The sequence below is a fragment of the Sceloporus occidentalis genome, unplaced genomic scaffold, assembly GCF_023333645.1.
Source record: "Sceloporus occidentalis isolate IW3139 unplaced genomic scaffold, rSceOcc1.0.p SCAF_92, whole genome shotgun sequence".
Classification (NCBI taxonomy): domain Eukaryota; kingdom Metazoa; phylum Chordata; class Lepidosauria; order Squamata; family Phrynosomatidae; genus Sceloporus; species Sceloporus occidentalis.
Window position 1 is genome coordinate 3,205,015 of NW_028317072.1, and position 27,716 is coordinate 3,232,730.

At 41.5% G+C, this 27,716-nt stretch overlaps 1 protein-coding gene across 1 annotated transcript in view; it reads right to left on the reverse strand.

The window, feature by feature from the left end:
* The window catches only part of LOC149284484 (SH3 domain and tetratricopeptide repeat-containing protein 2-like), an 85,725-nt gene that overhangs the window by 22,964 nt on the left and 35,045 nt on the right, over nt 1-27,716 (reverse strand). Inside the window, exons 2-12 of the mRNA XM_089496674.1 lie at nt 25,142-25,261; nt 21,353-21,457; nt 19,562-19,689; nt 18,510-18,615; nt 17,105-17,248; nt 13,705-13,900; nt 12,436-12,509; nt 10,230-10,425; nt 2,873-3,021; nt 1,840-1,881; nt 25-1,740 (exon numbers count right to left, since the gene is read on the reverse strand). Coding sequence (XP_089352800.1) covers nt 25-1,740; nt 1,840-1,881; nt 2,873-3,021; nt 10,230-10,425; nt 12,436-12,509; nt 13,705-13,900; nt 17,105-17,248; nt 18,510-18,615; nt 19,562-19,689; nt 21,353-21,457; nt 25,142-25,261 — 2,976 coding nt within the window. The remainder of the gene's footprint in view (nt 1-24; nt 1,741-1,839; nt 1,882-2,872; nt 3,022-10,229; nt 10,426-12,435; nt 12,510-13,704; nt 13,901-17,104; nt 17,249-18,509; nt 18,616-19,561; nt 19,690-21,352; nt 21,458-25,141; nt 25,262-27,716) is intronic.

Sequence of the window (27,716 nt, forward strand, 5' to 3'; positions counted from 1 at the left end):
CTTATTTAAAAGCAAACTACTCACTCATCACACTCCGTGTCTTCAAGGCAACTGCCAAGGCCAGTTCGTAAAACAGTTTGCTTTCTTCCACTTTATGCTTCACAACCCGTGTTTGGGCCAACCACAGCAGAATCTGCACCAACTCCAACTGTACATCATCTCCACCCTGGAGGTCAAAGTACAACTCAATGGCCTGGATAAAATAGTGCCCTGCTAAGCAGTTTGCCCTGCAAGAGACAGCCAAACACCCAAAGTTGGACAATGCAATGGCTTGGTTCCGCCTGTTGCCAGTCTCTCGCGCTTTATTCAAGGCCCATAAGTAGTTTTCTGCTGCCTTCTGCACGTGTCCTTCTCCTTTAAGGGCAATAGCTAAAAGGTTGTGGACCACCCCATCCTGTGTGACACTGTCTGTCTGTTGCAAAGAATGCAGGAGGTGCATCATGATCTCCACTGCTTTTTCTGGTTGACTGTTCAAAGCATGCATCCACCCCAAGAAAAGGGAGGATTCAAACGCTTCCTCCTCACCCATTGCTTTGCCAAGAAGAACAGCTCTGTTTGAATAATGCACTGCTCCCTGCAGCAGGCCATGCTTGAGGTACATTTTGGATAAAACTGCACACAGGGCTCTTTCTGTGGACATAGCACCATTTTCACGGGAGAAGGCCAATGCATGATTTAAATAAAGGCAAGCCAAAGCAGGGGTGCTAGTACTTGTGGTGCTTCTCTCTTGGACTTTAAGAAGCTTTGATGAATTCAAAAGGATGAATCCAGCTCTCCAAATGGGAGTCAGTGCCCCCTTAATACTGTTGGGGGAAAACAGTCTTGCAGATGCCAAGGCAATGTGTGGCAAGTACTTCTTGTCATACAGGTAGGTTAGAATAGGCATGGTGTCTAAGGAGGCTGCAGTGGAGTCCTGACTGGAGAAACTGGCACACAGGCATTGTAAACGTTCTGCAAAAGGCAAGACTTCATCATACTTGCCCAGCTGCAGGAAGAGTTTGACCACAAGGAGACAGGCACGAGCTTCCAAAGCATTGTTGCCCGTAGCCATGGCTTCCCTTAGGATGTACAGCACCACCTCAAGCTCAATGTCTGAGCTGAAGCAGTGCCCAGGTAAGCAGGCCAGGAGGGCCACCCCTTTCCCAACCACAGATAAGAACTTTTGCTTCATCTTCTGCTTCAGATAAATTGCAGCAAGGTTTATGTGCAATGAGGTGAGGAGGGGCAGATCTTCAAACCCATGGTCCATTGTGTTCATGGCTTCCTCAAAATAGACCCGAGCTTGGGAGAACTTGGCCCTCTTGACACAAAGTCGGCCCAGGAGAAAACATATCCGGATGTGAGCCCAATCAAGTTGACCCCTCTTGGCCCAGTTCCTGGATGTTTCCAGGTATAAGACCAGCTCCTCCTCACTGGAGAAGCCATAGAAGGTGGAACTAAGGAATGAAAAAGAGAGGTCATACAGACTTTGGAAATGGGTCACATAGCTGCTTTGGTTGAGGAAAGTCAGTATAGGGTCAAATACATCAGAGTCTTCCATGTGGCCAGTATTCAGGTCAATAAAGAACTTGGGGTCATCAAGGTCATCTGGTTCTGGCAGAAGTAGTTCCAGAGTAGAAGGTGAAGATTCACCCACTGGGCTGGACTGTTCGGAATCACTAGGAGTGGACAAGTTATTACTAGACTGCTTCCCCCAACCCTCGAACATCCAGCCATCTTTAAGTCCCTCTACAACTGCATCTGAAAGAGACAGATAAGGCACAAGGAGATACTTCTCCTCAAGGTGATATATTGCAGGAACACAAAAAGTTTCCCATTTTCCCCTTCCTACATACTCACCTGATGGTGTCTGTGGGTACATGGCCACAGGTTCGAAGCCATCTATAGGACAAAGAGAAATGGGGAAAACATGGAAAAGGAAGCCATGGGAAATTTAAAGTAATACATCAAATCTTGCATGGCCAACAAGAGATTTTGTTGACTCATCTACAAGACACTATGTGACTATGGGACAGACAGGCCAAAATAAAACTGCTTCAGGTCACTTTGGTGGTATGCTGTTTAAATGACACACACATCTTAAGAGGCCAGAGGCTGCACCAAAGCTGTGCTCCAGTCTTTAGGACTGGAGCGTGGCTTTAGAGTGGCTTCTGGTCTGTTAGGACACATGCAACATTTAAAAAGCATACCTCCAAAGTGACCAGAAGCAGCTTTATTTTGGCCTGTCTGTTCGAGCTCTATAGGACCAAAAATTCAACTTATATTCGGGAAAGGATACAGCTCAAAACGAATTGAGAACTTCAAGAACATACAGCTGCAAAGATTTGCATCCATACTTTACTGTACCTCACCTCACTCTTAGACTGTACTCGTAAAAGTACAGCTACGACATGTGTAAGTTTTCAGTGTGACTTCTTATACATTTACTTCTCATGTTCAACAGCAATAGAGTGAACATACAGACAGAAGCAGAAAACTCAGGAATGATGGGAGCAGTGAGACATTAAAACAGGGGTCATTCTGTATTTATATCCCCCCCCCCCCCCCGGACCTCTCTCCCATCAGAGTTTCTGTCACCTCCATAAGAATCTCAGAGGTTTTCCTGGGAAATATGATGTGCATATTGTTTCCCATAACAACCACACTTACAGCAGATTGTTGACAGTATGACTTTGTTGAGAAACAAGGTGCATGCTCCTCACACACCATAAGCATATCTGGAAGCACAGGAGCATCAAGCTTGCAGAACATGCAAGAGAATGTCGCTTCCAAAAGATTCTTGGGCAGGTGGGAATACAACTCCACAACAGTCCCAGAAAGTTGTACACACCTGTACTAGAATCAAGCATGTGTCCACCAAGCATGTACTCACCAAGCCTGTACACGGAGGTAATGTCTGTCTCTGCCCATTCATGGAGAAGATTACTGTAATGCATCTCACTGCCATTCCAAGGAACCTGCAAAAAGCTGCTGGCTTCTTCTTCACTGAAAAATACAGAGCTCTTTCTCCTATGTTGGTGACTGAAACATGGGTGAAAGCCAATCAGTGCTTCAGGTCTGTAATCTTGTCTAGTTATTTCTTGCTAGGAACTGGAAGTAGAAGAGTATTCGACACTAACAATGAAATGGTATATGTAATGAAATTGTCTTGCATTCCAGGGCAATTCCAGTTCAGACAACAAAAGTGCATTTCACAGAACTGGCAACAGGTCTCTCTTCTGACTATAGAAGGAACAGCATGCCTGTATTCTGAAAAACTACTGGATAATTACTGTATCATGAATAGCAGTGTTAGAATGTAGGACTAGGACTGGGTGGAAACTCCAGGTTCAAATTTCCCACACATCTATGAAGGTCAGTGCTTTATTCGAGGCCTATTCCTATCTCTCAGCCCAACCAAGACAGGGTTGTTGTGAAGATAAAATAGGGAAGAGACAATACATATGGTAAGCTGAATTCCTTTGTGGTTGGCATCATTTGTGGTTTGCTGCACCAGCAAAAACATTTTTATTCAAGCAAGCTTTTTAAAATCGTGCAAGCTCGGTTTTATTTTTATTTGGGGTTTTTTTTAGATTACGTTTTTAACTTTTATATATTTTATGTGATTTTATATTGGATATAGATATTTTAATTGTTTTGAATTTTATGAGATTTTTAAAATTTATTGTGTTATATTATAATCTGTTAAAACACCTTATCAAATAGCATGACTATGAAAAAAATATAGTAAGGGTCCCTTTTGCAGCAGAAAGAGCACGTATAGTATGTTCACATTTATTATGCATTTTACATCCCATTGTTTCCAATCATGGATACTCCCAAAGAAATGCATTTAAGATCACACCCTTACAGCACAGTAATATGCATGTCCCATTGAGTTTAATGGGGCTTACTTCCAGATATATCGGTATAGGATTGCAACCTCAAACTCTCAGCCTCAGTCATGTAGGCTACAATTCCATACTCAACTGGGAGTGAATCCTGCTCAGTTCAACAAGTCTTACTTCTGAGTAGGCAGAAAAGGAGCACAATCAGTAGTTATGTCACTCGCCACCCATTTAAACCGCAGGAAAAGTATAATTTCAAGAGGAAAAAGAAAATTGTGTGTGACAGAGAGACCTGTTTACTGATGTGAACCCCATTAGTTTCATATGGGTTTTCTCAGGGAAGGAATTCTCAGAAATGGTTTAGCCAGTTCCTTCCTCTGAAATATAACCCACAGCACCTGCTATTCCTTGGCTATCTCCCATCCAAGTGCAAACAAGAACTGACCCTGCTTAGCTTCCAAGTTCAGATTGGATCTTGTGCTTTTAGGATTTTGTTGTTGTTATGTGCCTTCAAGTTGTTTCTGACTTATGCCAACCCTAAGGCAAAATTATCATGAGGTTTTCTTGGCAAGTCTCTTCAGAGGAAGTTTGCCAATTCCATCCTCTGAGGTAGAGAGAATGTGACTTGCCCAAGGTCACTAAGGGGGTTTACATGAACAAGTGAGGATATGAACACTGGTCTCCGGATATTTAGGATATTTAGTGTGGTTGAAATCTTGAAGAAGATAATGGTGACATCTTGTGGACACTACAAACTTACACATGTCTCACTATAAGCAAATACTCAATGACCGTTTTCACAAAAAGGCAGAACTAAGACCACTTCCCAGCACAAATATAAACCTGCTTTGCGTGGCATGTGTATTCTTCTTTTGATCAATCTTCTGTATTAACATTGTTCTCATGTGACACAAAATACAATCACAATAGATATACTGTGGAAAGATTCTATACAGCCCAACAGGAAAAAGTGGTTACAAAGAAAAGGAGAGACTTTAATTAAAGTAAAAGGTAACAATCTGCAATTAAAGTCGAGCAACTGAGAACAAATTCTACCTTTCCTGGAGTTTTGTCTCCCATTAGGGATGTGAAGAATATTCATACATTTTCTAATTCTGAATAAGAATCTGACTTTGATGTTTATCACACAGCCTCCTGTTGCATGCTGGGATTGGCAGTTTTAAGGAGCTGAACTTCTCTGCCTGAGAATTCTAAATACCCCTCCTTAAAACTGCCAATCCCAGCATGCAACAGGAGGCAGCTAGAGGAGTCACACTGGAATAGTACCTCTTTAAGAGCATAGTGTGATAAACATCAGTGTCCACAAATGTTTTCACTTCAGGTGTAAGAGTGAAACAAGGGAGTTTATCACACGGGAGGAATTTCTCTTAATTTCGAATGAAAAGAAAGTGGGGCCAGAACACATTCACGTGAATTCGCTAGTTCAGTGACTTTACGTGAATTTGAATTGTATTCGAACTGACTTCTCATTGCCCCAAAATAGCTTGTCATTGCCCAAAATTGCGTGTGATCATCTCTCACGCAATAACGTGAAACCCCATGATTGTGCTCGGACTGACTTCCTATTGCCTGAAATTGCATGTGGTAGTCTATCACGTAATAACGTGAAACCTCATGATTGTGTTCAGATTGCCATTGGATTATACTTCCAATTTCCCTTGACTGATAAACTCCAAGGAGAGCTTTAATTTCCAGTCCAGTTTAGGTAATTGTACAAAAGTAGCTCTGAGCAAAATGAATGCCTTTCCCCTTTGTCAAAGGGTAATCTAATCCACCTTCCAGACATGAAGGAATCCACAGCTAAAGCACACCTGAGAGATGGTCAATCTCCTGTTTGTTTGTTTTTTAAAAAAAACAAACAAACTAAAATTAAGAAAAGTCAATCACTTTTTGGGGTAGTCTATAACAATGTCAAACAAGTAGTTCTTCCTAATGTATTGTCAGAATTTTGTTTCTTGTAATTTGAATCCACTAGTCCAGTGGTTTTCAATCTGTGGGGCGGGCACCCTAAGTTGAGTATGAGAGTTGCTCAAGGAGGATGCAAAACTTGGAGGTACTAATTCCCCTCTTCCCAAACCTTTTAATATGTGAAAATTACACATGTGTTGAGTTAAATATTGAATTTACTTAAATAAAACTATTCTAATTTGAACAATGTTATTTCTTTATAAAATGTTAAAATATGAATTTACATGAATGTGCAAATGAAAAAATTCACACTAAATAAACAAAAAAAATTCAAATACTACGTCTAGTGGGTGTGTGTGATGTCCACTTATAGATGTAAAAGGGGGGGGGGGGGGTCTCAAGGGTAAAAAAGTCTGAATACCACTGCATTAGTTATATCGGAACAGCAGAAAATAACAGTCTTTCAGATATTTGAAGATGACTATCACATCATGTTTTGATCTCTTGTCTAGAATAAACATACCCATTTCCCTCAATCATTCCACATAGCGCTGTTTCCACAACTTTTACCATTTCAGTCCCCCTACTCTGGACATCTTCCAGCTTGTCAATATCATTCTTGAACTGTGGTGCCCACAAGAGGATACATTATTCCAGGTGACGTCTGACCAAAGCAGAATAGAGTGAATACTTCCCCTTGATTTGGACAGTATACTTCGGTTGTAATGTCTTTTTTGCTATTGCATCACACTGTTGACTCCTGTTTAGCATCTGGTCTACCAAGACACTAAACATGTTCCACTAGCACTGCTATCAAGGGCAGATGTCACCTACCTTATATTTTTGCATCTGATTTTCCTGGATAAATGTACAGTGGGCCCTTGGTATATGCTGGTGTTTGGTTCCAGGACCTGCTATGGATACCAAAATCTGTGGATGCTCAAGTCCCTTACTCAAATCTCTGTTTTACTCAAATGCCTGTTGAAATTAATTCAATCTGTTCAGGTCATTTTGAATCCTGATTCTGTCTTCTGAAGAATTAGCTAACACTTCCATTCCATTCTGGTGTCATCTGCAAATTTGATGAGTATGCCTTTTATTCTGTTACCCAAAATATTTATAAAGATAATAAGCAAAACTGGGTTCAGAACAGAACCCTATGGCACCCCACTAGTCACTTGTCTCCAGAATGACAAGGAACAACTGATGAACACTCACTGGGTTTTGTCCATTGGACAGCTACACAGTCATCTAACTTTAGAATCTTTAGCGTACATTTTCCTATACTTGTCTGCAAGAATATCATTGTGGACCCTATCAAAAGCCTGTGAAATCTATATATTATCTACCAAGTTTTTAACTGAATCTGAAAAAAGAAGCAGAAAAAGATGAAGGAGAAGAGGAGGAGGAAAAGAAAGAAAGAGGAGGAGTAAGGAGGTAAGATTCATCTGACTGGACTTGAAAAGCTCTGTTAGACATATGTCTCATATGACAGTTCTGTAAAGTAAGGTTACTGCTCACCTTTTCTTACAGGAGAGACGAAAAGCTAAAAACCAGAACAAACTGCATTAAAATACTGCATTAAAATACTTGCTGACTTCCTACACTAAATCCATTTCCAAATTCCCCCTCAATGAATAAAATCTGAATCCATGTGTCCACACACACACATATGCACTGTACAAATGGTGGGAAAACCGTAACCTTGGCAGTGGGATTGCTAGAAATTGAAAAAGGATGCCTCTTCTGAAGTTCTTCAACAATCTTTAATGGGAAAGTTCCAGAGGGAAAGTGAGATGGGCAGTTGAGAAACAAAGACTGAAGGGTTAAACATTGCATGAGGCCTCAGAACTGCAGATTGTGCATATTGGCTCTAACTAGAGCACTATGGCAAATCTTGCTTCTTCCAAAATCCCATGCTGCACTCTTTTCTCCTATATAAGCCTTTATCTCATCTGAAAAGAGTGCTGCTAGTTATGTGAACTTCTTACAGTAAAGTGGATTCAATCAATTTCCAGTATTTTACTTTCTGCCCTGAAAGTCTGTAAAATGGTAATAGTTCAGATATATCTTTCTTTGAGGCATTTTTAACTAGCCTTTGTGGCAAGTTTATGAGATTTTGGTAGGAGCAATGTTTGCCAGAGTGCTATAGCAATATTTGCTCGATCTCTCTCCCTCACAACTTATTTTTTCATGATAAATCTTCACACTCATAAGTTTAACGTCTTACAAACAAAAGGCTGTTGCTATTAAATGATAGTATCTTCATGGTGTACTTTATATTGTCTCAGTCATCCTACAGCAAATGATGGCTTGAAAACAACTTTTGGTCCAATATCTAACACCATCACATGGCAACATTTACCACATGCCAAGCCATTTCTTTCTGACATCCTTATTTTCTAGTTCCACTTTCAAAAGCTTGGGAGATCCCTAAACTATATGGTACTTTTTCAGCTGCAAGGCCATCCATGAGGCATCATCCCAGTATTTAGCCTTGAGAGTTGTGGACATAACAAGTAAAGCCAAAGCCACATGGAGTCTGTTGCACCAGGGATGGCCCTCCGTGGATGGTTCCCTCATTCTGATCAATATTGGGGCAGATGCCATGGATTCACTGGAGATGCATAAAGACAGAACTGTCCCCAATACTGAAGTGATACAGGCATAGTTTGCTGATATAGAACTTCCTCCAGAACTTCCACATCAACAACAGAGGTGTTGGACTAGAGCAACTATCCCAGTCCTCTTTGCATTATGGTGGCCTTATGCCAGTTTTTGTACAGAGCAGATGCTGCTGGTTTTGTACACTGTTGTCTGTTAGTTAACTGGAATTGAGGGCAAGATGCATCATTACCTGCACTAGCATATCTTGATCATTTAAAGTTGCCTCAAAACAACCTAAGATACATATTAACTGTGATGACTGTATCTCAAAATCTGTTTTCTCATTACCTGAAGTGATATTATTGATAATTTCATAAACATGCTAAAGCTCCATCTTCACTTTAACAAGGAACAAATTCAGTCGCCATAGTTATTTTTTGAAGGCTGAAGTGTATAATCTTATACTCATTTTCTGAGAATTCACTGAGAGTAGGGTGCCTTTGTTGTTGTGTGCCTTTAAGTCATTTTCTTATGGCAAGCCATAAGACAAACCTATCACAGGGTTTTCTTGACAAGATTTGTTCAGAGGGGGTTTCCCTTTACTTTCCTCTGAGGATGAGAAAGTGTGATTTGCTCACGGTTGCACAGTGGGTTACCATGATCAAGTGAAGGTTCAAACCCTGTTCTCCAGGGTGCTATTCCAAAATTCAAACTACTACAAAGATTGCATTTAAGGCTTATATCCATGTCTCATGCAGCTTTGTGCCACAGGGGAAATTGTCACTAAAGGGCTCTGAAGTAAGACAGAAGCTCTTTCTGTTTATCAGAAAAGAGAACGATCTGATCACCCATTAGGATGGGAGTAAGTGGTCTACTAAAATGTTGCCTCTTTCGTTAGAAAGTCCCCAATAAAGCTCTGAGAAATACAGAGCACTTACATGGGAGACCACTGAGACTACAAAACAAAAAGCAAAAGCAAAACACACACACAAATGAAAATAAAATCTCCTAAAACCAAAGAAACCAAAGCCCAGGTTTTTTACATTGGTGGCAGGGAAACAAGAGACAAAAACTGGGGAAAGGGAATTAAAATGTAACTGACTAGATTAAAAAGTAAATAGCTATTCATTGAGCATTGACCAGGATTCTCAATTTCTTCAAGGACTTGATTTCTCTCAGAGAAATCAATGATAGGAATGGTCGGATCATTAAGTCATTTTGTGACTAGAGAAGAGGAGGGAATACTAGTCTATTAAACAAACATAGGCCCGGAACAGACTGCTGAGAAACGGTGGCCTGTCAGCGACTGAGTTTCATCCACAGGGACAGCATAGCCCGCAAATGGCGTGCCATCGGAGGGAAAAGAGCCAGGAAAAACCGGGTTCTTTTTCCGGTGCCGCAATGATCTCGCGAGTACACCAATGGCACACTCACAACATAAGGGCTGCGCAGCAACATGCGAATGCCGCCCAGTGCTTACATGTACACAGGGCGCCGCCATTGTTATGCCGTCGCACTGTGCTAGAGTTAGGGACCGTGTGGTTGCTGCACGGTCCCTAACCCTAGAATCAGCATCGGTATGGCACAAAAGGCCGATGTGTACCACGCCATACATTCAAGTCAAAATAAATCTTTCCTACGTTACAGTTTTTAATCATATGTTTTAAACAAAACAAAAAGAGAAGCGAGAACTATTTTCGTGACTCTTCCCTACATCCCCATAACCACTATACACACACAGATGCAAACACACACACGCAAAAATGAAACCCAATGGAACCTCTACACACAATGAATACCAACATTGCCTGGATCTCAGTCTACCCACTTCCCTTTTACCAGCTTACATGGGTACATCACACTTACATTGAATCAGCAGTCTCGGCAGTCACACATTTGCTTTGGACAAAGCCTATTGTCCCACTGGATGTTGATTTTCCTATAAACCACTGAAGGCCTGGAATGAGAAAGCCAATGACCTCTATGATGTCACCTTTGTAGAAGCTCAGCTCGTCCCATCCTCTCCCTCTGTGATCCTCTATGGCAGTGCACTTCCCTTGGCCTGAAAAAAACAAAACAAAATGCAACAGCCCTCACTTCAGCACCCTGAACAACTGTACCATTCTTTTCTGGAAGCACAGTGCACAGTGACAAGGAAGGGCAAATTTATGATTTGAGTATGAAAACAAGGTCCCTTTGTGTCATATATCATTTGTTTTGTTTGGGGGCTTCACCTGAAACCACAGCTTGTCTTTCTTAATACTAAGCAACTGGCTGCTCCATAGACAACTGAGATTTCTGAGAGGACCAACAAGGCACTTATTTCAGTTTTCATGGTCAAAATAGCGTGAGTAATAGGATGAATTATTCCCTTTCAAAATAATAATAATAATAATAATTAAAAAAACCCTTGCCTCACTGAGAAATTTTTCTCTTTATTGTGCTTATTTCCTACTGCACTTCTTTTCTCTGCTGTTTTGGCACCATTTGCCTCCTTAGTTTGTTTTCTTCACAGTAAGTTGGGGAATACATGGTAAATGTGATGATGTCATGACACTATCTAGACAATACTGAAACTTTTTTTTCAGGATCTTTATAGATTTTAAGAATCCTCAGTTTTCTTAAAACTAGGTTAGCCTGAAGGGTCCATTTTTAATTTAAACAATACCCCTCCCCCCCCCCAAAAAAAATGCAGATTCCTTATTGTGCAGTTCCCAAGCATGTTACAATCAGGCCTCCTTATAGGCGGGCTTGCCTTCTGTGGCTTTGAGCTTATGCAGGAGGCAAGCCCTGGCAGAAATAATGGGGCACATACTCACACTGTGCAGCCTGTGTGCCGCCACAAACACGTGCTCCATTATTTTCTATGAGGCTTGAGCATATGCTCTTTTTCCCTTAGACAGGGGAGTCTGGAATGGATCCCCTGCATATGAGGAGGGCGGACTGTACAATATCTGTTCCCCCTTTCCATAATGTAAAAAATAATGCAAATTCCATATTGTACAACTCCAAATTCCATATGGTACAATTTCTACAAACTCCACTCCCTTTTTCAAAACAAACAAAACTGGGGCATGCAATATTTTTGCCTCTGTATATGATGTAATGGGTACTGGATTAGGCTGGCGGTGGTCAACATTGCGTGGTCCAATTTTCCTTCACTTATCCACCCCTCATCCCCAAGGCCATAGCCTCCCAGGCGGCACCAAAATACTTCATTCTCCCTCCATTTCTCTTTCAAAATGATATCCAGAAATTACACCATCTCACTTTCTGCCACGATTTTGAAGGAGGAACAGAGAGAAAAGACAGTGGATATGTTGATAGGCAGTGGATATTTTGAAGTTGTTGGGTTTGGGGAGGACTGCCTGTTGTTTTGTTTTAGTTTTTGGCATGTTTGTACACATCTGGATGAAAAAAAACGGAGTGGTTTATGACTGGGGGTTAGTGGTGCACAAGTAGGGTCAAGGAGTCACATGTACTCTAACTGCTTAATTTTCCTCACTCTCAGATTAGGGGCTGCACATGCAAGAACAGCCCTCCCTGTCAGCATCTGCCCCCCTAAAACACACACTCTTTCTCTCTCTCTCTCTCTCTCTCTCTCTCTCTCTCACACACACACACACACACACACACACACACACACATACACACACACATCTCTCCACATCTTAGCACACAGGAACAAGAATATTTAAAATCTAAAATCTTATACACCGAAATGAACCAATGTAATTGTGCATTTCATAAGCTGCCCCTTTTGGAATACAAAAGAGCAAGTGTTTAGTGTACGAAGAGGTGTGCAATCTTCACTGGAAGATGTATAGAAATGACTTCCCTAAGGACCATCCTCACTATCACTGGCAGTGAGGAATGTAGCAGGAAGCAATTTGAGCACCTGCCCCAGTTAGCCCACAGGGAAGGCTCATGACGGCTATCTGCATGCCATGAGTAGTGGGTTGCCCATATATAAAGGAAAGACAAGAGGTCTTAAGCAAGGTGAGCAGGTGAGCTTGGGCTTCCCCACCACCACCACCGTCTCAATGAGTCTTACTCAATGAGTCTTACTCACTAATCTGTAAAAAATCAGCTCCACTGACTTGGTTGGAGATTCCACAGCTCAAAGGATAGTTCTTCAGAAACCACCTGCAAAGATGAACAGTGTTGAACCATCTCATTCTTTCAGAGGGCAACTTGCATTGAGTTCAATGTTAGAGAGAAACAGGTCCTTTGGTGTGTTCAGTGCTTCCCAATTTTCATGCTGCAGCTTGTATAATTCACACATGGAATCCATGGCCACAGGATGTAAGAAAACACCAAATTAGCCCATGTGCCACTATTAGAGGCAGCAGGGCCCTTTCACACTATTCACACAATTACTGTACTATGTTTTCACTTCAGCTGCCATGGCTGCATCCTATTGAACCTGGGGTTTGTTGATAGATAAGTTTCTGTAGACTTCTCTGGCTAAAAATTCTACATACGCCTCCCAATATTGCAAATCTCAGGATTCCACAGGATATTACTACTATGACAATTAAAGTGGAATCACAAGTTCCATAATTGTACAGTATGAAAGGACCCTTGGTCTCAGATTATAGTTAAGTCCTGAAGTGTGCTTTCTATGCAGAAGGTCCCGAAATCAATCCCCATCATCTCCTGGTTTGTTTGTTTGTTTTTAAAAATCAAGTAGCAAGGGAAGGGAAAGACCTGTACTAGAGAGCAGCTGCCAGTCAAAATAGACAGTGCTGATCTAGATAGGTAAACTGTTACAGCTGGTATGAGGCAGTTACTAATGGAAAGAATGTTGGTCTGACCTAGCAAGGTAATTTGTACACATTGTTTGTGACAATTCAGAGAAAAGAGAATGTGCTATCAATGGATATAGAAACAATGGCCTTTTGCACAGTCTCCTCGATTCTGATGAATCTGGCACACTACAAGAGGGATTTCCATTCTGGGAATATCACAGGGTCTGCTGTTGAAGTTCTTCTTACTGTGTTGTGGCTGCATATTTGAGATGAAGAGCTAGAAACTCAGCACCAAAAAATCCTAGATAAATTCTTGTGTATAGAAGCAAAATCCAAAATTACCCCTCTAAGAAAACAGTTGCTGAAGGTGTTGGGTATGATGGCCTGAAATGGAGGTGGAAAATAAGTTTTTAAAGCAAGGTTACAATAAAACATTTTTATGACCCCAAAATGGTAAGATTAAAAACAGCCCATCTTAATATCAGAGATATGAAAGGCACCTTCTTTTTATTCACTGAGAAGCTCACATATAGCCATGATGGCCCAACACATCAGTCCCATTTACACACTAAAAGAGCCAGCCTACTTACTGGTAAAAGGGATGGGCCAACGGCTCTATGGCGGTGACAGAGACCAGGCCCCTCTGATCAGTCAAGAGGGATATCCCTTCCCATTTTGTTTCATGACCAACATCTTTCACATGGACTAGCTCATTTTTGCAGAGCTTCAGATCCTCCTCCTCTTCCTCTACCAAGACACTGAACACTGCCCTGGCAAAGAAGTTTCCTGTGCAGAAAAAGAGAAGGAGAAGGGGAGGGGAGAAAGCTTAGTCATGGTTATTAAAAAATCTTGCCAACAGTACAGGAGCACGTCCTTCTGACATTCTCTAACTTGACACCCTTCAATTGTTCTGGACCACAGTTCCCAAAATCCCTGATTACTGCCCAGGTTGCTGGATCTGACAGTAACAGAAGTCCAAAACATGAAAGATACCAAGTTTCAGGATGCTGGCAACCTCTAGGAATAGACATCAAGATGTTGTTGGGACTTCAACTTGCAAAGTTGCTCACCTTTTGCTAGGCTGGCTAGGAATGACAAGCACTCCAGCCCAAAAACATCTGGGGGTCTATATGTTACCCATTCCAGATGGATGAACCTCCTAGTACTCAGAGATTTTCCTGGGAAGAAGTCCATGTGCTGTTACTTTTAAAGGCTAGCCACAGAAAGTAAGATTCCTTTTATCATATGCTACAGTGAGAGAATTTCCTGAATCCTAGGAGACTAGCTTGGTCCAATCTTTGATACTTCTTCCATGAAGATCATGAAGACTTGATTCTTGGAAAATATCTCATATGGTCATTTCAAATTGAACTCATATATGGTTGATGGTTAATTATGGTTATTCTTGATAACTATATTAGTGGATATGAGTTTTGTTACATTGGTTTGAAACCTGATTTGTATCTATGGTCTGATCTGCACTTGAAAAAAACTGAGTACTCAATTTGATTCTGGCCTTTTTGGAACACACAACATTCAGCCATTTTCAAGGGGAAACCACTCCTTTTAGGTCCTAAACTGATTTTAAATAACCCCTGTAATACTCCAGATGTCAACTGAAAACCCAGGTTTTTGAGATATGCGTGCCTCATTCCAAATTGAGTTCCAAATTAGAAATGGTAGGTGGGCCCTGTAGGTGTTAACTTCCCCAGGTGGTCAGGTGATTGTTCCTGCAACTGAAAAGTGGCCTCCCCTTTATCCCCACTGGAAAGTCTTCTCACTGTGAGCAGCCCAGAAGGGAAAGGCACCTGTTCAAACTGGGGGAGAGAACAATCTTCCCCTTGCTTACTCAGTGGTGGGTTGTCACAAGAAATGGGTGTTAAAATCCAGTTTGCCCATCAAAAGCAACAGTAAGGTTTTTTAAGAATCCTGTTAATCTTGAGGAAAGCTCATGTGGGGAACTTTAAATGTGGCATAAACTGAAGGAAAGGAAGAGAGAGTGCATACGCTTATTGGCTCAGTTACTCACATTCACAGAAGGAAATAAAAAACTGTTGACACTGGACCCTTCCTGCCATGATCTTTTCCCACCTCCCACCCCATACACACATTGGGGTCATTCCCACTTATTGCTGAACTTGTTTCTGTGACTGAATCCAGAAATCGGTTCAGCAATAAGTATGGTTCCCACTATGTTTCCACAGGACCAAGAGGAGCAACGCAAATGTAGTGGGAAGGCCTGGCCATGTCCCCTGTTACCAGCCTCCCTGCTTCCCTTGCCTCTCCTTACCTGGGCCACCGGCTTCTCCTCGGCCTTCTGCGTCCTCCTTTAGCTTCCCTGTGGGCTGCTTCTGCTTGGCGACCTCCTTCCCAAGCTTCCCCGCTCGGTGACCTTCTTCCTCTGTTCCCAGCCTCCCTGTGGCCAGGAAAGCTGGGAAAGAGGCCACAGGGAAGCCGGGAAAGACCTGCAACTTTCCTGTGACCTCTTTCCCAGCTTCCCTGGCTGTGGGGAGGCCACAAAAAGAGGAAGAAGGTCGCAGAGTGGGGAAGCTTGGGAAGGAGGTCACAGAGTGGAAGAAGCCCACAGGGAAGCTGAAGGAGGACACAGAAAGCCAAGGAGAAACCGGTGGACCAGGTAAGGAGAGACAAAGGAGGCAGGGAGGCCAATGACAGGGAAGACGGCTGGGGCCCTTGCAGCTGACCCCTCCTGCTGATTCAAATCCACCTCTCTGGTTCCCATTTGCACTGGGGTGCGGATTCGAATCCACGTGGTTTCCACTGGGTTGAATCAATTTATTTCCCAAATAAATTGATTCAGCCCCAAAAACACTCCATTTTACCAGCATCTTTTTGATGCGGGTTAAATGGGTAAAAACCATGCCCCCTTTTCAAATGCATCAGTGATTCAAATTGAGCGGGAACCATGGTGGTTTGAATCGGATCATTTAAAATCTTGATCCGGTTTAAACCTTAGTGGGAACAAGGCCGTTGAATGATAGTTCTGAAGGGACACCTCCATTTCAGAAGCCTTTCAACAGCCAGTGGAAGAGGAGGTTTGATGCAGAAATATATACAATCACATGCACGGCAGGAATAAAAACCTGATTCAGACATCATGTGGTACTGGTTGAACATTCAGATATACCCCAAATTGAGTTCTTCAGGAGCAGGTGGTGTATCACTACATGATGGTGTGGATTTTAATGTTTCAATGTGGCACAACATGATGTCAAACTATGTTCAGAATACTGCACTGTGAAGCTTCATTACTAAATGCAGTAATGTTTTAGAGAAAGGTTTGTAATTAAAGCACTTGAGGCATATATCTCCCCATGGTGACTATTTCAGAGGAGAAAGAGAAGCTCAGCTAGTTCAGAATCATCCCCTGTTATGAAACTGTCGTTTGAGAGGGGACAATTGGGGGTCATCTGAGGCAGAACTGTCTGGGTCAGGAGGATCCTGACTGTTTTAACGATTGCTTCAGGGTGGACTCTCCTTGAAAGATACTGCTGTGGAATGAAGCTGAGCCTCCATATAGTTGGTTGAAGGATACCAACTGTATACAACTGAATCCCTTCCCTCCCATATTCCTAACTCTGAATTAGTATTTGCAAACTGCCCTCTGCTGCTAGGAAGAATCCTTGCTGGGCAGGGGAGTGTGCACATGCCCCCCACTGCCAAGATCTACTTTGGAAGTTCGTGAACAAATATAATCCCACTACAAGGTCTATCACAGGAATCCACAGCAGGAATCCACTCTCTTCTCCTCCTCCTTATTACCCCTCTCTATTTGAAAGTCATTATATAGCTAAGTAACATAGTTGGGCATCTTTCAGGAATGCTGTAGTTGTGTATGGCAGGGAGTAGACTAAAGGGCCCTTACACCTTTCCAACTGATTCTATGAACATCACTATCACATCAAATGGCTCCACAGTTATTACTAATTGGTAATATGGTAATAGGAAGGAGACTGGGCTCATGTTTCTCACCTTCCTGGAGCAAAAGACCTAGGTACATAGTGGTCATGTGGTCTTCATCTACAGTGACAGTGATCTCAGTGTCCTCCACCAGAGCACAGTTCAACCAATAATCCGAAGTGAAGAGAAGATGCTCCAAGCAGCAGCCCACATAGCCTAATTCACCACACCAAAGGAAGAAAGAAAACATGTAATATTGTTGTTGTATTCCTTCAATTCGTTTCTGACTTATGGCAACCCAAAAGCAAACTTATCATGAGGTTTTTTTTGGCAAGATTTGTTCAGAGGGGAGGGTTACCCTTGTCTTTCTCTGACACTGAGTGACTGTAATGAGTCCAAGGTCACCCAATGGGTTTCCATGGCTAAGCAGGGTTTTGAACCCATGTTTCCAGAGTTGTAGTCCAACATTCAAACCACTATACTGTTCAGGTATGTTCAAACATATATTATAATCCTCACACATACACTAGTCTGAGATAAACATCTGACAGAATGTCTGCAATTGTAATTGGCCACATCACACACCATTAGAGCTGAAACTGGATACTGTTCAGTTTTCAAGACTAAAAGATTCCAAACTGGATAGCAATGAATAAATGATAAACTTCAAAGATATTTTAAAAATTCCTGTGACTAATCCAATCAATTAACTAATCAATAAATGAATTACACATTCAGCCTCATAGACCTGGTTGATGAAACTCATAATCTTGGGCCATCAGTCTTTCTCTTTTTCAAGTTTCCTATAGATGAAGCCCTCTGTTACCCTGTCTCCTTTTTCCTGTTTTCCTTGTAGAACCTCTTTTGATACAAGAAACCCAGGATGTCACTTTGATCTACTGGCTCTTGGCATTCAGCCTGCTAAACCAGGCCTTAGAAGGCAAATCAGGGAAACAGACACACAGAAGCCCCATGGCTCTGATATTGCACACCTGACTTAAAGCATATATTAGTATTTATTTATCTTTATTTTATTCTTTTGATTTCATTTATATTCCACTTTTCTCCAATATGGGCTCTAAGGATGCTCACAACATAGATTAAAATAAAAGAAAGCTTAAAAACGACAATCATAATAATGAAACAATACAGTGGGCCACCACTGTACAAGTAAGCTATTCTATTAAAAAGAGCACTATGTTAAAAATATTTAAAAGCATTTAAAACATAACAATGAAAATAAAATAAAGCCACCGTTCTACAAAACCCTTCTCAATCAACCAGCTAATTGCCCAAAGCATGACTAAATAAAAGGGGCTTTGCCAGGAGGTAGAATGAGAGCTGAGACTGAGAGGGGACCAGTCTATTCTTCCATGACAGTGGAGGTCTTATTTTAAAACTCACCTTTCCCCTACAATCACCACCATTCTACTAACCTACTGGAATGTCAGTCATCCCTCAATTCGATATGACCTACCAAGAGCCAGGTATGTTGAAAACTTCCATATTTCTTCTACAGTCTTGAAGGAGAGTAGAAAGCGGTTGTCCTGGGCTTGGATGCTCACCAGCCTGGCTGACAGCTCCTGTGAAACAAAGAAAAAAGGATGAGAAGTTCCAGATGTTCAGCAGAGAGATCCTGAAACAATACTTTTCTTGGCACATTAAATTATAAATAATTATCATGTTTCATAATGCTATTTTGCCTGATTCCTCATATCTGGAACATGGATTTTAGAACATGATTCTATGCCCAAGGTCAGGGCTACAGCAGGGACAATGCAACTTAGTCCAGCTACATGTAATGGAAAATTAACAATTCAGTCCCAAAAGTGAGACCTGCACCACAATATTGCAATGTTGAGTGCTCTTCTTCAATATACCAACCCAGTCCCTTTTCAAAATACTTTAAATCATTCTCCTTACATCTCCTTACATTCCTCCCCACTATTACCCTCTCTCATGCCTTGGGCACACAGCTGGACTAGGTTTGGTCCCTTGACTTTTTGGTGTGTGGGGAGGATACCTCAGGATTCCCACAAGCAAACCACCTCGGAGAATTCCTTGCCTAAGAAAATGCTATGAAATTCATGGGGTCCCCATAAGTTGACAGACAATTTGAAGGCACAAAAAACACATTAAAGAATGAAAGCAAATGACACCACATCTCTGGCTGGTTTATGCATTGCATGCACAACTACAAACACTAAAGACTAGGGTCAATCTCATACTACATTGTCATAGCACTATTATTCCACTTTACTGCTACGGCTGCCTCCTGTGGAATTCTGGGGTTTGTAGTTTAGGAGGCCCAAGAGCTCTCTGGCTGAGAATTCTAATTGTCTTTCCCTAAACTGCAAATCCCAGGATTTGCAGGAGGCAGCTGTAGCAGTAAAAATAGAATAATAGCACTATGACAGTGTCCAGTACTTGATGTTTTTAACTATAAAGATCTAAGATCCGAGGCTTGAGAAGCATCTCTGCTTGACCTATTCAAGAACTGGTCAAAGTAGATAATGATAATAGCTTTACCTTGAAAAGAGCACAGACATCTTTATTGTCATTTTCCAGGGCCCACAGCTTCTTTCTTGCTGCTTCCTGTAGCTGGGGATTGTGGCCCTGTCCAGAACGACTCTTGACAGTAAATGAGAGGGCGATCTCTTCAAAATTCAAAATGGAAATAGAAATGGGCAATTAAAGGAGAGACTATACTCTATCTAAATCATGGATACAGTCTGTTCAGTCTCAATGGTTATAGCCAGCCTCAGCTGGAGAAATGAGGGCTGTTAACAGAGACAGATTAGAACACATGGTGAGGGGACTCGGGATTGCTGGATGGGGTTCACCCTACACCGTCCTAGGATCCTGCTTAAAATGAGTGAAGTGGGGAAGGAGTCTGTTAAACCTTTGTGCTTTAAGTGACTCAATTTGTGATTGCTCTTCCCCAAACTGCCATTAATGGTGCAAACACACTGGTCCCAGCTGGCAGTGGGCAGGAATTCAGCAGGAATTCATCAACTGCAGACTCCTGATTTGGAACTACCATTTCCCACTTTCTTTCCTTCCCATCTTTTTGCATGTAGTTGCCCTCACTCACTGTAATTGTGAGATCTAGTGAGGATTTTGAAGATGATGGCTCTAAAATGGTCATCATATAAGACATTTTATCATGCTGAAAGGTACAGAATTAAGTTTGGGACGCATTCAAACTGCTGGATACTATGCTTTAGAAGACTTTGTTGATGACATGCTTTATGCAGCAAATGTTGGTAGGCAAGATGTGAGGTGAATTTGACAGTTGTAGTATGAAAATAGCTGGAATAGCTTCTAGATACATGTAGGGTTGTCCTCTGTCAGTGCTTACATTGGGACGTCTGCCACTTTCAGTGTTTCACTTGTTTCAGAACTTTCATGCACTAGGAGTTGAAATACATTCTGTAACCAATTTAAATCACTAACAAGACCTCTCCCTTGGGTAACAGGCAGAAGGGACCGTTTCATGAAATGCCTGCCAGGGCCCAAGAAGGGCATGTCAACCTGAAGCAACACAACACATGAAGGTCCATTCAATGGGTACTATATCCTGTATGACAAAGAGCTTCTTTTCCTACCTCTCCTGAAATAAACTATAAAGGTACCATAAGTCATATGAGGGCCATTTAGACATGTATTTTCCTCTAACCTCTCACAATTATTGTGAGCCATTTTAAGAGATTAATATTTACATCAGCTGATTAGTATTACATCCGCATCAAGGGTCACTGCTACTGATCTCTCCCCCTACCTCCAAATGAATCCTGTTAGCTTTTGATATGTTTTTCCCACCATCACCAGCACTCAGAAACACTCTTTATGCAGCTTTGTCAACACAGATTTGCTTAACATTTCTTGCACACAACCTTTCTTTGTGGCTAAATTCATAGAACATCCTCACAAGGAAAATGGTGGTTGTTTGAAGATCCATCTGAGACTGTTGTCCTTCTATATCAAATCACAGGCTCCCCAGTAAACCTACATGGTCTTTACATAAAAGCTTCAAATGATATTAATTGTTGGAAATACATTGGTTAGTATAGGATAGCAGCACACCACTTGTTCATTTTTGGTATCTTCTGAATCACCATCTGGAATCAAAGACTCTGGAAACTCTGTTCTTCTTTGCTCTCTTCCTTTTTCTCATCTTAATATTAATCTTCTGCTGATAACAATATAATGTAAGCTATCTTGAGTGTTCATAATCTTTTCCAGGAATATGATGCTGAGGACTGGCTTCTTTCTTACATATGTTAAAAATATAAAACAGCAATTAGACAAAAAACTTACCATTTGGAAACCCTTCCCCTACAGCCAGTGACACCGATTCAGTTTCCAGAATTCCCTCTCCTATCTGTGCAGGCTGACTTCCTGGATTCAGTTCCCTGGGATTACCTAAGAAGTCACCATGCAGGCAGAAGGACCACTGTCAACTTTTTTTTTCTTAAGAGGAGGGAAAGCAAGGATGTGATGAAAGGGGATAGAGGGATATGTAACGAACTGCCAAACAGCCAAAAGTCCAGTTAGGCAATCAAGTCCAGAGATTCTACACTGGGGTGGCAACAACTCCCTAATTTTTCAAACAGAAGCAGACGTCTTTCTCAACATAAGGACTTTGAAGATGGGTATGGAACCTAGAGCCTAGATATAAATCCAAGCATATCCTGTCGGTAGCCCGGGACTGTATCCCTTATCAAAGCACAGATGCAACAAACTGTTCCCTCCCAGGCCTACTATTAGAAAAATGAGGCGACACAGATTGTCATAGAAGGACAGCAAAATGATATTTATTATGCTATTTTTGTATTTTTACTGCCAGGAGGGGTGCTTGTGGGTCATTCTGCCCCAGAAGTAACTCTTATGACTATGGACCTTGATTTGTGAAGGACTTTGATTTATACCTCAGGAGTAAAATTTTCTTCAGCCAGTCCCATCCCTTCCAAAAGGGTCTCTTCTTCTGACTCTCAGCCTTATCTTAACAGTTCTTTTGCACTCATGAATTGGAAAACTTTCAACACAGCACCCAGGGCAGCCTGAGGGGATGTAAAGAGATTATATCCCCTCCCCACCCACCATTTCCTTCTCCTTTTGTGTCGTGTCTTTTTAGATTGTAAGCCTGAGGGCAGGGAACTATCTATTATCGCCTCTGTTGTAAGCTGCCCAGATTCCCAGTGATTGGGAGGCATATAAATAAATCCTATTATTATTATTATTATTATTATTATTATTATTATTATTATAATATTACCACTACTGCTCCCAGATTTCTCAGAGTATTTTTTTAAAAACGATGGCTATTTGGTGGTTGTTCAGTAAATGCAAAGATGAGGCTGCCTTAGCTGCTGTTACATTTCTTTCAAACACCTATAATGGCCATTAAAGTACTCTGCCAAGAATGGGAGCAAGGAGATATAAGTGAAGGATGGTAACAAATAACTTGTATCTGTTAAAGAAAGGTCTTCCACTCAGCCCAGAAATGCTTAAGGAATTCAACCTTCGTGAATTCCTCTATTTCAGGACAGGAGAACGTGGGCTTTCCAAATGTTGATAGACTGTAGTTTCCATTAGCCTCAGATGGCATAGCCAATGATCAGGTATTACAGAAGCTGCAGTCCAACAAAATCTGGAGATTTCATACAGCAGGAGTGGGGAAACGTCTCTAACTCTCAGGCTAATGTGTGGATCACAGCTTAGGTGACCACTAGATTTCACGCTTCTCTATTACATTGATTGTTTGAATGTATGCATACATTTAAATAGGGATCTTCAGAGGAATTACACTGTTAAATACATATTCCATAAATATATGAATTTAAATTTGTACTAAAATATTATATGAATATATTTTAAAATTATTATTTAAATGTGTATTTTGAGGCAGCTTCCCAATCTATGCAGAACTTGAATGAAACAGAACTATGAGTAAAATGCTGCAACACTACAACACCCAGGAACAGGCAGTTTTGTCCATACTGTACCATAAGGCTTTAGAACAAACTCTTCAGAAAAAGTGTATGCCCAATGTAGTCCTGTGTTAAAATTAAGGAGGCATACTATGTTCTATTTATTTAAGCAATTGTTTGTAAGTTGAACCGGCTATGGCTGCTAAAGGTGATTTAAACAGAGCTGACAGTAGCCAATGGCGGTGGTAATTTTAGTTGCTGAACTTTTTTAGTTTCACTCTTTCCTGTTTGTTTTGATATATACAATATATTCTTCTTGTAAACTGCCTTGAGCAAAGGGTGGAGATGTGATGTGAATGGTTTCAATAAATAAAGACAAATCAGATCATAAGAATTTACTGGTGACAGTAACCCATTTTTTAAAAACCCAGCAGGTTCTTCTCTCCAGCTGTGCCAGGGAAAGGGGATTTAAAAGACAAAATATATGCCAGGAAATATTGGCTGTAAATAGTGGCACTGGTTTTGTAAGTAGATTCACTTAAACATTCCCTCTCTGTTATGAACTTTGTGACTCTGTAAAACAAACTGATTTGATTTACATGGAAGTGTGAACCATGTTACAACACCAAAGTGAAAAAGAGAGCTTAGTGGATGGTCATTCAACAGACCTTTCTTACAACAGCGTGGAATTTCCCTTTGCTTTTTGCTTCCCCTATGGGGATTCTCAAGAGTGGCTCACACCATTTTCATTTTACAGATGGGAGATATTGTCAAGTACAGTGGGTCCTTGGTATCTGGATTTGGTTCCAGGACCCCACCCCACCCTGTGGATACCAAAATCTATGGATGTTCGAGTCCTGTTATATACAATGGGATAGTGAAATGATGTCCCATACCTAAAATAGCAAAATCAAGGTTTACTTTTTGGAATATATACATATATATCTCCAAACCATGGATGGTTGAATCCATGGATAAATAATTTATGAATATGAAGGGCTGGCTGTACATGAAATCGGCTGGTTGTAGAGCCTGAAAGAGAACTAGCAAGACATACTCCAAGACTGCTAGGGTGGGTTCTTTTGGCACATTGCCTCTTTGTCACCTTCTAGAGAAAAAGAACCTGGACTGCTGAATTGTGAGCCAAAAGGCGATTTTATGTATTATGTGGCAACTATGATTGCTGGGACTAGATTGGAGTAACATCTGATATTTCCCAGTACAGGAATTAAGGGCATACTATTTCCCTAAAAATGTACTGAATGTACACTGCAGAGCCATGACAAACCAAGCTCCCAGTATTTGCTCACATATATCTAATGATGTATCCCTGCCTTTCACACTTGGTGCATGTACTACAGGAAACTGGTATAATACTGGTATAGCCCTAATCTAAATCTTGATAAGGCTATAGCATGTCATTAAATTCACAGCCATAGCAGGAAAGTAGTTTTACTCATCATTCTAAGTTTTTCATTTTACGTATATGTATGTATATAAAGATGTATGTATATAAATATGTATATAAATATATGTATATTTATATATATGTATGAGAACAAGACATCCTGAACACATCCAATGTCAGTTTGTCTTCTTAGTGTGTGCCTTAGGCATTCTAAAGACTGGTAGTTTTCTGCAGAGTGAACCAGTCCCATGCTAGACCTTCAGATTTATTCAACAGCAGTAGCTCTCAACTGCTGGTCATCCATATATTTCAGTCTTCAACTCACAGGTTCCGTGACCATTGCTTTGCTAACTAGGGAATGTGAAAGTCAAAGTCTGAAACACCAACAAGGTCAAAGGTTGAAAGCCATGACTCTACAGTACATGATCTACCAACCAGCAGGGCAGTCCCAGCTTTGCTACTACAGTTGGCCCTTCCCTTACGCGAGGGATCGATTCCAGACCCCACCACGTAAGGGAAAAACGTATAAATTTAACCCCAATTACAACTAGTGGAGCTTGTTTTTGTGGCGTGCACCCAGCGCGCACCCCATTGCTTCTTCTGGAGTGTGGGAAAAGTCTTTCAGGCGTAGTTTCCAGCGTATGCTGGAAGCCACGTATGGCGCACCCGTGTATGACACAGGCACACTGTATACAAAAGTACCCTCTCCCCCTGAAAGAAACACACTTTCCTGAGAAGCGAGTAATCTTTTGCTTTTTTAAACAGTACCTGAGGCCATCTTCTCCTTTTGGAAACATTTTTCTCGGGGTTCCACTGAGTACTGTTGCAAATTGGACCAACTGGCCAGGAATGCAGGCTGGGCCGATGAACTAGAGGATGACTCTTCACCTGGGGAAGACATGAAGCCAGACAACAGATGACACCTAGGATAAAAGCTTGTGTGGAATAGAGAACATTCAGGATGTCTTGTTCTCATACATCAGCAATGACAAAAGAAAGAGTGTTAACTGCTTGATGTCACAATGAGTGTGATTTTTTTCTTCCGCTCCCGCTGGAAGACTGTATGACCAAGAGGATTAAGGCTGTCTGTTACCTCTGCCAACCACAGTTAGTTCAGTTCCGACTGCCTTGAAAGGGGGAACTAAGTAGTCATGTTTAGATAGATGAATTGAAACTAGTTTCAGAGTTTGCACAAGCAATTAGAAGCTGGCCACACTGAAATTGGATTTTGCAATTGCTTCCTGAAACAGGTTTATGAAGCATTCATGGTCTAATTTTACTGTTTGGCTATATGAATTAAACATTAAGAGTGACTTGAGGGAAAAGATAGAGGACACATATGCCATTGCTTTAGACAAGAGCTTGGTACTGTCATATTTGGGATTACCTGAATCCCCCAACCAATGGCCATACTAACTGGGAGATTCTGGGAGTTGATATTCTGAAAATAATATCTTCAACCTCACATCGGTCCAACAACTGGGTCACTCAGTCACATGTGTCACTGGATTCATAGAATCATAGAATCATAGAATTGGAAGAAACCACAAGGGCCATCCAGTCCAACCCCCCTGCCATGCAGGAAATCACAATCAAAGCATCCCCAACAGATGGCCACCCAGCCTCTGCTTAAAGACCTCCAGAGAAGGAGACTCCACTACACTCTGAGGGAGTTTGTTCCACTGTCGGACAGCCCTTAGTGTTAGGAAGTTCCTCCTGATATTGAGGTGGAATCTCTTTTCCTGGAGCTTGCATCCATTGCTCCGGGTCCTAGTCTCTGGAGCAGCAGAAAACAAGCTTGCTCCCTCCTCAATATGACATCCCTTCAAATATTTAAACATCATATGATATCACCTCTTAACCTTCTTTTCTCCAGGCTAAACATCCCCAGCTCCCTAAGTCGTTCCTCATAGGCCATGGTTTCCAGACCTTTCACCATTTTAGTCACCCTCCTTTGGACATGCTCCAGTTCCTCAATGTCCTTTTTAAATTGTGGTGCCCAGAACTGGACACAATATTTCAGGTGGGGTCTGACCAAAGCAGAATACAATGGCACTATTACTTCCTTTGATTTAGACACTAAACTTCTATTGATGCAGCCTAAAATCGCATTGACCTTGTTAGCTGCTGCATCGCACTGTTCACTCATGTTCAACTTATGGTCTACTTGGACTCCTAGATCCCTTTCACATGTAGTTTCATTCAGCCAGGTGTCCCCCGTCCTATATCTGTGCATTTCATTTTTCCGCCCTAAGTGCAGTACCTTACATTTCTCCCTGTTGAAGTACATTTTGTTAGCTTTGGCCCAGCTTTCTAGTCTATTCAGGTCATCTTGAATTTTGATCCTGTCCTCTGGAGTATTAGCTACTCCTCCTAATTTGGTGTCATCTGCAAATTTGATAAGTATGCCCCCAATTTTGTCCTCCAAGTCATTAATAAAGATGTTGAATAGCACTGGGCCCAGGACAGAGCCCTGTGGGACCCCACTGGTCACTTCTCTCCAGGATGAAAAAGAGCCATTGTTGAGCACCCTTTGGGTTCAGCCGGTCAACCAATTACAGATCCATTTAACAGCTACTTTGTCAAGCCCACATTTTACAAGCTTGTTTGCAAGAATATCATGGGGAACTTTGTCAAAGGCCTTACTGAAATCAAGATATACTATATCCACAGCATTCCCTTCATCTACCAAACTGGTAATTTTGTCAAAGAAAGAGATTAGATTTGTCTGGCATGACTTCTTTCTCTGAAACCCGTGTTGACTTTTTGTGATTATGGCATTGCTTTCTAGATGTTCACAGACTCTCTTTGTAATGATCTGCTCTAGAATCTTTCCTGGTATAGATGTCAGACTAACTGGACGATAATTGTTGGGCTCCTCTTTTTTCCCCTTTTTGAAGACGGGGACAACATTTGTCCTCCTCCAGTTGGCTGGCACTTCTCCTGTTCTCCAGGAATTGTCAAAGATTATTGCCAATGGTTCCGATATTACATTTGCCAGTTCTTTTAATACCCTTGGATGTAGTTCATCTGGTGTGGGAGACTTATATTCGTTTAGGTTGGACAGGTATTCCTGTACTATCTCTTTGCTTATTCTGTGCTGAAATTCCCCTATTCTGTCCTCTGCTCCATTATCCTCAGGTTGAGCACCCTTTGCCTTTTCTGAGAAGACTGAGGCAAAGAAGGTGTTGAGTAATTCTGCCTTTTCTTTGTGTTCTGTTAGCATTTTGCCATCTTCTCCACGCAGTGGCCCTACCGTTTCCTTCTTCTTCCTTTTGCTGCGGACATATCCAAAAAAGCCCTTTTTGTTGTTCTTAAGTTTACTTTATAATCAGATTACTCT